Genomic DNA, 12,013 nt, shown 5'->3' on the forward strand with positions numbered 1-12,013 from the left:
ATTTTTTATATTTTATATATATATATATATGCAGATATACTCCTCAACAAAATCACCTCAGTTATTCTAGAATGATTCATTCTTTCCAAATATAGCTATTCAAGTCATCTGGTGAATTCCTGTATTTTGTCACATCACAGAAAAACAAAACATCTTAAAATCCAATATCGTGCAGCCCTATCGACCAGTATGGGTTTCTCAATGACTGCTTCACTTCAAATCACTTTGTTTGGTTTCCCTAAACCTGAAATCGTGCTATCGTTGTGCAGGTAGAGTGAGAAAATCTAAAACGCTGAATCCACGCATTAACTAAAGCATCGTATTCTGTGCCGGTGGGCTTTTTAATTTTTTTTTTTACAACAGGACTTTTACTACGGTTCTGCATCCGTGCTGTGTCAGCATGCTTCTACTACAGGAGCTACTCTATCACCACTAACAGCCTGCCACAGCCAGCATGATCCACTCATTATACTGAGATCCAGTGCTATATTTGTGTCGGTCTGTCTGTTTACAGGCCTCTCGCAACCTTAAAGGACATGTTCTGTCAGGATAGTTTATATACTGCTAGGTTTCGCTGCACCACTGTCACGTTTAATGACTGAGAGACTGGTATAAACAACTAATTTCACACATACTAGTTTAGGTAATATCTCTGGAGGATTATCTCCTCTGTGAATTGGTGCGGCAACACTGTCTCTTATCTCTTCACCTGTCAATCTTACATGCAGTTCTTCAATCCCTCCTCTAGCCTCCTTTAACACCTCCTCTCCTTCTCGCTCTCGGTCGTTTTCGGTTACATTAGAGCGCTGAGGTCATGACAAGAACGTGATTTCTGCCTGAGCATCCTGCTTCCTCTGTGTCTGCTGAGGTCTCTGTCTCTGCCGCCCTCCCTGTCTCTGTCTCGGCCGAGGTGGGTGCGCGGAACAAGCCCTGACAGAAAGCGCTTGGCTCTGCTGGTCAAGCTTTCTCGGCGGGCCACTGTGGGGGACCCCTCTGTCCAGCCGGGCCCCAGGTTGTGGCCCCGGGCCGCTCTCACAGCCGCTTCCAGTAGGTCATTAGTGTGGTGGTCCAGAGAGACGGAGAGCTCCAGATACAGGCAGCCAAACATCATTGCGCTGGAGTGCGCCTCTGAGAAAGAAAGAGAGAGAGAGGTTGAGTGATACAGACGCAGATGGAGTTTGACAATCTCTCTCTTGTCATATCAACACAGATTAGCGTTAGATAACTGAATCAATTGAGTGGGACTTAACGGAGCACAGAGGGCTGTAGGAAAAGAGAAATAAATGCTAAATGTATGTGTGGGAGTGTTTGTTCGGAGGTGTGTGGACAGGATTGAATTAGATCACTTTAGATGTCGACTAGACTGCACCATTGTGGATGAGTGACATGACCTGAGAGAAGAAACAAACAGACGAGGAGGAGGAGGAGGAGACTGAGAAAACTGAAAAACAGACAACATTTATCATTCCAATCCAGAGATGACGTAGTTTCGTAGGGGTTGTATCATGAAAAATGTAAAATAAAGATTTTAGTTTCATGTAATACACTTTAGCACTTAATTTTTCCTCAGTTCAAAGACTTTACTGAAACCAGTATTATTTTAATATTTTGTAATATTTTGAATTAGCTTTCATTTTTATATTTCCAGTTTTCATTTTCATTTTAGTTCATGTTTTAGTCATTTTGTTATGTGCTTTCGTCATGTTTATTTTCAAATATTTTTATAGCCTAAATTTATTTTTACTTTTAGTTATATTAGCACTTTAACTTAAATGAAAATGAGAAAAATTCTAATAAGGTAATAATTTTAATTTAAATCTATATTATTTTATTTAACCTTAACTTCAATTAACTAAAACAATAATTAATAGCTCAAGTTTTAATAAACAATAACAGCACTGAAACAAGGCAGGTTGTTCAGAAATCTGAACATTCACACATAACCACCCACATTTACACGTCAACTACGCCTATTCAGTGTTCAGCAACTTGGCCTGGCCTGACAAAGTAAAGAAATGATGAAGGATAGATTAAAAAACAAAATAAATAAAAATAAGATGATGGTAATATTCAGTATTATTTTGTTATTCTTGTACCAAAATAAGAAGATACTATTACAGGTGGTACAGTGTGTAATGGCAATGGCAAGCCCAATCAAACATTTTGCTGATCCTGGCATCATATCCTTTTGAAAGATCACAGCTATAGGAAAAAAGTGACTGATGTTTATTTTTACCATGATCATTTCGATTCAACCTTAGCAGTTTATGCGACACATTTCAGCACGTATTGTTTTGTGAATCTGTCACTGGCTTTGCAGAGAGACTGTTATTGTAGAATGGAGCAGTGGCAACTAGATTGGATCCAATAGCAAACCCACTACATAAGCAAGGTCTTAAATAGCAAATAAAGCTTATTGAATTAGGATCCAGTATTATTTGTTGATACCCCATTTTTAAATAACATTATTTTTACATTGTGACAGATTCACAAGGAATACAGAAACAGAAAATACATGATCGCTAAAAAGTTTGGGGTCAGGATTTTTTTTTTTTTTTTTGGATGATAAAGAGAGATAGAGAGAGAGAGAGAGAAATTAATACTTTTATTCAGCAAGGATGCACTCAAATTGATCAAAAGTGACAGAAAAAAAAGACAAAAGATTTCTGCTTCAAATAAATGCTGTTCTTTTGAATGTTCTATTCATCAAACAATCTTGAAAAGAAAAATGTTTTGCAACTTTAGCATATGTGTGGCATATGTGTGTGCACATAATGCACACATGCACACGCCAAAGTTGCTTAGGATAAAATGCAAAAATTTAAAATTGATAAGGGACAGAGGTTAAATTGAATGTGAGGGTTGAGGTGGGGAAAAATAAACAGACTTAAGGGAAAAAATAAATGAAAAAAAAATCACATATGACCCCTATAAAATGGACCCTGTTATCTTTATAAAAGAAAAAAAATGAAGGGAAACCCATTTGTTCTGGCACAACAGACAGGAGATTTATCACATGTGTGCAGCATTATGGTCCTTCAGAGTTGTAAATTCTGTTTATTGCTATAGACTCATCTTCTCCAGTATAAGGTTGGGCATCTCTATTTCAATGATTTAGTCAGTATGACCTTACAGCACGTACGCATCCAATGTCTGTTAGCCTGCTTAAATAAGGCTTGAATGTCAGCTTCAGACAGCTGACTCGCAAATACACCACATAAATTAAACCCATTTACATGAAGCTGAGTACATAGCGAGTGTGTGCTTGTGTGTTCGTATCGGAGACAGGAAGATAGATGCAGACAGAAAAAGATTCTAAACATTTCCATATTGATGACCACACTGGCTACAGCACCCGGAGGAATAAATGTGCTGAGCACAGATGTGTCCGCATAACTGTCCTCTGAACTTCCTACAAGGTCCTTTTCTCCCTGCCACACCCATCTTACGTGCTTGCTAGTGCGTCCTACGTTCATACTTAAGGTTGAAGATCTGAACAAACCCCTAAGCCTAAAAGTATTCAACTTTGGAGCATAACTCATCCCACACAGTTTGTGCCCCTGACATGCATGATACATTCACATTGTGCAGCTACGTAGATGAGAATAGTGCTATCAAAGTCTCTTTAAAGGCACTCTTAGCCATCTCAGTAACATTCTCAGGCAGATATTTCCTGTTTTGCATGAATTGCAATAGACCATCATCTCTAAAACCTGAACACAACGGTATCTTAAATATTGTATCTGTAGCCAAAATCACATAAAAACATGAATAATTTTTTTTCAGGCCAATACCATTGAAAGGAAACATGTAGTAAAATCTTGGAGATTGTAAGTTTTTTAAAAATGTTTTTCTAAAGTCTCTTGTGCTCACCAAGGCTACATTTATTTGATCAAAAATACAGTAAAAAAAAATTATAAACTTAATTTTATTATAATTCTTAATATTATTAATATTTTTTTCTATTTTAATATATTTTAAAATCCAAAATTCCATGTGATGCAAAGCAGCCACTACTTTAATCTTCAGTGTCACATGATCCTTCAGAACTCATTCTATGCTGAAATCAGTCTATTTGAATCAATATGGTGATTTGGTGTTCAAGAAATATACGGATAAGAATTGTATAAATGCACATATATATATGTGCATGTACCAGCATTGGCATACGTATACACACACACATAAAGATAGTAACACCAGCACATTGTGGGTGAGAGATAATACAGAGCGAACGTAAAAAAATGTCCCAAACATGCCAAGTGTGACAAACAGATGAGAAGAAAAGAGGGGGGAGAGAGAGAGTGAGAGAGCCAGACGCATTATGCCAGTTTACACTGAGGGGACACGTGCCCATTCAGAGTTTTTGAGCCATGTATTTTTTAAATGCTACTTTTAAATACAACTTTTAATACTGCATATTTAACTGAAATTCTGCAAACAATCGTATATAAATGTAAAAATATATATAATTTTAAATTGTAAGCAACCATCCTCCCATGTGTATTTTAAACTAATTTTTTAAATAGACCGTTTTCAAATACACTGTAGGTAAAGAAATACATTTGTTTAAAATGATGTGGCAGAAACTTAACAGTTGAACTAAATTCTGCCCTGCTGAGAAAACACCAGCAAAGCTCATCTATATTCCATATCAGCCCTAAATGGCCAATGTGCCCACTTTACAAATGCACATCTCCTAGCAGCACCTGTTCATGCCGATAAGCTGAGTGATTTTTCTTGCCAGCAATCCATGAAGCCCCTTATATAAACACAGCCAGATGGAGATAGAAGCATTTAGACAAAAGCTGAGTCATAGCAGCAAGGTTAATATAGATGACTCACAAGAGAGGCAGAGGTGGACCACAGGGAGCCTTGTGTGGACAAAATACCTGTTGCATTACAGGATCTGTACTCTAAATTACTGTATTGAAATTGCTCATACATTTTCCCACAATTTTCTGCTTATTTTCAAAGCACTTAAAGTCATAATTTTCTAAATGCATGTACGTATTGTGAATTATTCATCCATGCATGTTTTATTATTATTATTTATTTTATTTATATTGACCTCATCATTTTTTTTTTTATCAAAATGTCTTAAGTCGATCCTCTGGCGAAACTTTCTGGTTATGTATGCCGGACTTTTCCAATTGTTTAGTCTGCTTAAACCTAGCCCCTTTCTTACAACTGACAGCAAGCCCTATATTTTCTTTTCGAATAATACAATTAACTGAGATGAACGGCATAATAACAGAAAGAAAGATCTGTCACTACTTCCATTTCATAGCAACTTGAACATACAGACTCCATTTATACTTTGTTTTATTGATGATTCCAGCCTTTGCACTGCTTCCTAGTTGATCTATTTTTATACCTTTTAGGAAATGTAAGATTAGGTTTGGAAATCTCCCATTGACTTTTGTTCAGCATTCACAATCTCATAAGACTACACTGGACACCTTCAGCATGACAAAAAAAAGCTGGCTTGCTCTTTACAGTCACTTTTGATCAATTTAATGTATCCTTGCTGAATAAAATCCTAATCTCTTTAACCAAAAAATCCTGACCCCAATTTTTCAACAGCAGTGTATCATGAATTAATTTCTCTGTTTTTATTAATTACATATTTTGAAAGTATTTGGACTATTCTGACCGTTAAACCAACGCCTATAATGTTTCCATTATAGACAGTGTAATTGACAGTGGTGTAATTCTAATATCTCCATCTCCAATTCCAATTGGTCCTTTTCCTTACATCTAGTTGCATTCTGAATTATAATTGGTCTTTGTGTTCTATTTATATTGCATTACTAGCATATTACTATTACTATCAGTCTATCTTTCTCTGTCTTTCTGTATTTGTGTTTACAAGGTTTCATATACTATAAAATGTTATTCTTCCATTTGACCCTATTCTTTTAATTCCCTTTAAACTCCGCCAGCTATGCAGCAAATCAAGTTGAATTATGGGATCTGTAGCTCAAGGAGTTAGATTAAAAACAGGCTTACCCTCTGTGCTGATCTCACGGGAGCGCACAAGGTCACTCTTGTTGCCCACTAGGATGATGGGAGTGTGCGGCAGCGTCTCCCTCAACAGTAGGCGGAGCTGAGCGATCCGGTGGAAGCTACGCCTATCCGTCAACGAGAAAACCAGGATGCACACCTCACACTGCAGAGTGGACAGCTCCTGTCAATCAAATCAAATCCAAACACAGATACACAAATTACATCATAACTCAACCAAGAAGATTCAGTGCTTCATATACATGTTATTTATAGAGCATTAGCTAGATGATTATTTGTCATCGGTACAGTAGGTCAGTAAAAGCCTGTTCACACCAAGGATAAACTATAACGATAATGTTAAAGATAAAGTTTTGAAAATCATTCTAATTCTATGACACCCACATCACAATCACAGAGGAACAATATCACTGGAATCACTTTCAGGATGATTTTCTCTGGTTGATAAATGATCAAAACATTGACAGCTGTTCAGAATCCACTCAACTTTAAGAAGCTCAAGCATTTAAAGCAGCAGACGACATAACTGCAACTTGCATAAACAGAACAGAATGTTTTTGTCCATTGGTGTGGACGCTAATATCTTTATCGTTATAGCTATCTTTATAGTAATCGTCCTTGATGTGAACGGGCCTTAAGAGGAGGACAGTTTTTGCTTGAGTGCAGCTCAGGAGTGTTTGTGTCCATGAAAAAGAGGATTACTGGGATTTCAAGAGGATAACCTCAAATCTACGATGGCTTTGTTGTTGTTCCAGCTCCTAGTTTTGCCGCCGCAGAGCTCAGGTGTGTTCAAAACGGCAGCAGATGCCTCAGTCAAGCGTTTACCCCCCGAGAACGCCACAGCACATCACCACAAACAGTTTACAGTGCCAAAGTACAGCCACACCGGGGTCTGGCTTTCTCTTGGTGACAGCTATGACAGGGCGGCTGTCACTTCATCCAACGAATTGAGAGAAGAAAGAAAATGCTTCCGTCCCCTATGGACCGCTTCCTATTTCATCTCCTAAACAGAAAGAGGAACAGATAAATAGATGGAAAGCCTGTGTCCTACATCCCTAACTCCCCAAAGGCGAATTCCAGCCCTCTGGAGAGCTGCCTAAAAAATTCACATTGCAGCCGAGCCAATCGCACTCGGCCCCGGAGCGTGAGATTCACACAGCCACAGGAACACCGAGTTTCTCTGGAGGGGAAGAGTCTAGTGGGGCGGAAGCGGGAGAGGAGAGGGGGGCTCGGCCACCTGCCGCAACCCCACACAGAAAGGGCACGGGGAGGAGGTCGTCTCCTTCGAGTTGCGGACACGTATCTTGATGAACGGTGAAGACAGCACGACATGGTCGATAGTGCTCCTCGTGATGAAGGGGCTCTCTGGGGCCGGATGGGCAAAGTGAAAGGTCTTTCCATCAGAAAAACAAGACAAAAGCATACAGCATTCTCTAAATAACACCATCGAGCTCTTCCGCTGCAATACAGGCCCATCTGTCACTGTCTGCCCTTTCGAGGCCAGATATACACACAGAATCATAGCTTTTAATGGCACCGAGTACACACAGGCAGGTACGCATGTGAAAATGTTATAGCCTACAGTGATAATGCAACACACACTCGTACATATACTGCTCTTTATCGCACAAACTGTTTGATTATGGTCACGAAACACACACACATACACACAAATCCCTGCCATGCTGTGAGCAAATATGCCTGCCAGTTTTTTTGTCCTTATGTGCAGATTTAGATTATTAAATCCAGCACTCTTAATAGATGCTAAAATGGTCTATTTGTCATTACCCTATAACAGCAGGTTAATGAAATGATACTCACTTATCCAGCTAAAATGTTCATTCACACGACATGGTGCTTTTTGTATAAACACATTTACTGTTATGAACTCCTTGTGTGTGTCAGGAAGATTCATTTTGTATTTATAATGTTGCAAAACGACTTAATTAAAAAAGAACAAAATATAATTCTAACCACCAGAATCTCACACTGAGCAGATTATTTAAACTTATCTTGTTTAAAGCTGTAGTGTGTAACTTACAGGCAAAGTCTAATTTTAATGTGCAGAGACCATCATAAGTAAACAATTTGAAGATTGAATTTCTATTAGAGTCTAAGCACTGTGGTGATTTCAGCATTGCTTCTGTTAGTGGTAATGGCAACATTAAGGGCCTTTAAGTGATTTTGATCGGAGTAAAATGGACTCTCAAAACAAGATTTTATATTTCTTTCTGTTTTTCAGTGCTAATTCAACATAATGAACAGCAAAAGATGCACATTAGGTGTGTCATTTATGCTTTATTGGTATATATTATCATTCTTATGCTTCCACAAAGAATGGTGGAAAATATAGTAAGATCGCACAAGTCTTTCTTCTTATAGACCAGCAAAAGTAGTAGTGTGTTATTGCTATTTTTCATCATCAGGACATAAATTACGCACAAACTACATGGTTCCAGATCAATATTAATCATACATCACAACTTCTAATAATCAATAACAATTAATCTTTTACATGATACTCAGAAAGCATTTGCCAGACGCTTTTATCCAAAGTGACTCACATTGCATTTGAGGTATATGTCTGATCAGCTGATGCATTCCCTGGGAAATGGACCCATGATCTGTTTGTTTCTAGCACCATGCTCTACTGCTTGAGCTACAGGAACACAAGAGCTGAAATAATGAGTTTTTGCCAATATCAATTAAAGTGTTCATGTGTGCTCAACTTATACATATGATCATTCCGATATGACTGGAACTCACCAATAGAGCTGTTTAGCCATGATGTCAGCTTGTTGGCCAACTCAGAAGGCTAATTTGCCATTGGTTCCCTTAAGTATTTTTAATTATTTTATTTTATTTTTTTAATGTTGGTTTTCTAATTAGTATAGGTCTGTGGTTAGCATTACTTGTGACTGGGGTTTTAAAAACACAAGATGCTAAAAAGTTGGACTGAAGACTGAAGGGCTGAAATAGTTATTCGATTAATCTAGCATATCCTTGTTGTAGGCATAGTCTGTATTTAGCAAAATATGTTTAACAAAAAAATTTGACTTAAAGGTTTATGTTTTAATGTATGATTGTGTATCATTTATGTTGTACTGCATAAGTCATAACATAAGTCTCCTAATGTAATGTTAACCACAGACCTAAGTTACTCATAAATCTAAAACTGTAAAAAAGAAAAAAATTATCCATTCCAGCTTTAAAACTCTGAAATTGTTTCTCTCCATTCTGTTGCTAAGCCTTTGGCTGAGAATAAAATGAGTTCATAGGAGGTCATAAAGCAGATTAGAACCTGGGCAAAACATGGCATTAAAATATCCCTCAACTCATCTCTGACCATAAACTCATTCCCAAGAACTGTGTTCCTTCTATACTAACACACCACAAACACACCTTCTTCTTGGCACAGGAAGACAGATTACACAGAAATCAGGCCAGATCCTGGTCAGTAAGCCAATACAGAGAAAACACAACAAAACCCCCCATTCATCAGTGTTTTGGTCTTTTTTCACTTTAAACATCTTTTAAACAAGATAAACTTTGAGAAAATGAAGTATATGAAATAAATATAATATAAATTTTAATTTATTTTTGCAGTTATTATGACAAATTATTAATGGATATGAGAAATAGGGGTGCATAAAGAGACTTTAATTTGTTGCTCCATAGGGGGGAGAGTTTGAGCCTGATAATTGGATGTTGAGACATAACCGTGTGCCGAATTTGTGTCTGTGCACCAGAATGAGGTCCCCACCCCTGCAGACAGCCACCACAGACCATCTGTCCACACATCCCGTCCTCCCAAACATACACATTTGGCCTGAGAGCCCACACACAGACATACACCATCCTATGAACAAGCCAATTCTGCTGCTATAAACACAAAGCACACATACCTCCACAGAAATAAAGGCCCGCTTACTCTGCCAAGCACACCAACATCAAAGAATAAACATCTCCCTAATGAACGTTACACAAAGCTCACAGTCCATAACGACACTAGGGCTGAGCACACTGTACTTAAGCATAAGGCTCCCAGCAGTACACTACACACTCTGTCTGAGTGAGATAAACAGACGTATACTTCACACATTTACAAAAAAAACCCCTCCAAACCATCTTGTCAGTTTTCACACACAATGAACCGTACCCAGTAAACAAAAAACATATGAGCCGCTTAGCGTCATCAATATTTCACCTCAAAGTAATCTATTAATTATAGCCAAGCCGAACAGCCCCAGTCTACCGGCTCATTACATACCAAACATAGGCAAGAAGAACTGGTAGCATCTTGTGCCATGGTCACGGCTGGCTAGATGTTTAGAACGGAAAACTAGTTCATACTGTACAATACATCTGCTTGCTATTTTCATAATAGTATGCAAGCACGTAATATGTATAGATAAACATTTCAAAAAGTAGAATGTGACATGCTAACATTACCTTGCTATGCTGCATGTTTTATTTTGAAACGAATGTTAATGTTAAAGGGCTAGTTCACCCGAAAATGATATTTCTGTCATCATTTATTAATTTATTTACCCTCATACTGTTCCAAAGAACAGATGTGAGACAGAACGATAGCCTCCGTCAGCAGACATTTTCATTATATGGGACAAAATGCTATGAATGAACATCTTTTTTGTTGTGCACATCTTTTAACATATTATTTGTGTTACAGAAAGAAAGCCAAACAGGTTTGGAACAAAGTGAGGATGAGTAAATGAGTGAGGGAACCTTTTTTAAATGATACACAATGGTATTTATTTAATATAACATGTAACTATATAGAACTACGCTATTTTTAAAACATAAAATAGACACATTATATACAAATAAATAATACACAGTTAGATATTTTATATTACATTCAAAAAAGGCAAGAGAAAAATGCCTAAAAATATTTGATGTACCCTCTAGTTCATTTGTTCATTCATCACAATGGAAAAGAAGGGTTCAGTTCACATTGCACTGTGGGCCACAGGATCCACAACAATTAAGACAAATACAGCAGATCAGCTTGAAATACAATCTAAAAAAAATGCATACTATGCACAGCATAACAGTTAAGTAGAGCACAATTCTGAACATATCCCTAGTTTTATTTTTAAGTGACCGAAGTCTTCAGTTTCAATTATGATTTCAAGGTGAGTTTTTGGCTAATGTATTGGACACAGGTGATCAGAGACTGCCGATACGATTCCATGCTGGAACGAACTCATGCTGGAACACGGAGAAGGGAGTAGCGACATGTGACACAATTCCCAATCCCGACCAATGGCAGAGCGGGTGACGGAATACGTCCTTGCGTGCTTAAGGACGTGGTTGACCATGTGTCGGCTATTTTAGGAAAGAGAATGACTTATTAAAGGCATACTTCCCCCCACTGTCACAAGCACTTCTTAACCGTGCTAACCGAGGCAGTCTAGACTCAGGGCGGTGTGTGTGATTCTACATTTGTGAGTATGTGCATGTTTGCATGTGAATGAATGCCTATGCGTAATCCAGGCTCTAATTGGGCTGATGTGTCAGGTGTTGATTGGGTGAACTTGGGGAATCTGCTACAGAACCAGAACAGACCTACATCCTCTTACAGCTACTACTGATGCAGCACTGTGTGAGAATGAGTTCATTCACTGTCTCTCTCCAATTCTCCATGGTTCAGTGAACAAAGTAAGTTGACAGTGAGGCTGCAGTCTGCAGAACAGACTGTAAACTTACTGCAATGTCTTCACCGCATCCAGATATGCTGACCTTGTTTCACAATAAGGAAAGTGCTGATCTTCACTGAATCATCTAAGACTTGTACCATTAATTAGTAATGCTTACATTTTGCCTTAAAGACAGACAAGGGAGAAATGCTTAGAGCAGGGGTGCCCAAACTCGTTCCTGGAGGGCCGATGTCCTGCAGAGTTTAGATTCAACCCCAATTAGACACACCTGAACCAGCTAATCAAGCTCTTACTAGGCATACTAG

At 38.1% G+C, this 12,013-nt stretch overlaps 1 protein-coding gene across 1 annotated transcript in view; it reads right to left on the reverse strand.

The window, feature by feature from the left end:
* LOC107694663 (GTP-binding protein REM 2-like) overlaps window positions 1-12,013 on the reverse strand; it is a 21,141-nt gene continuing 9,128 nt past the window's right edge. Inside the window, exons 4-5 of the mRNA XM_016494350.1 lie at window positions 6,013-6,190; window positions 1-1,128 (exon numbers count right to left, since the gene is read on the reverse strand). Coding sequence (XP_016349836.1) covers window positions 794-1,128; window positions 6,013-6,190 — 513 coding nt within the window. The 3' untranslated portion in view covers window positions 1-793. The remainder of the gene's footprint in view (window positions 1,129-6,012; window positions 6,191-12,013) is intronic.

This window comes from Sinocyclocheilus anshuiensis, unplaced genomic scaffold (genome assembly GCF_001515605.1).
Source record: "Sinocyclocheilus anshuiensis isolate Anshui unplaced genomic scaffold, SAMN03320099.WGS_v1.1 scaffold1638, whole genome shotgun sequence".
Taxonomy (NCBI): Eukaryota; Metazoa; Chordata; class Actinopteri; order Cypriniformes; family Cyprinidae; genus Sinocyclocheilus; species Sinocyclocheilus anshuiensis.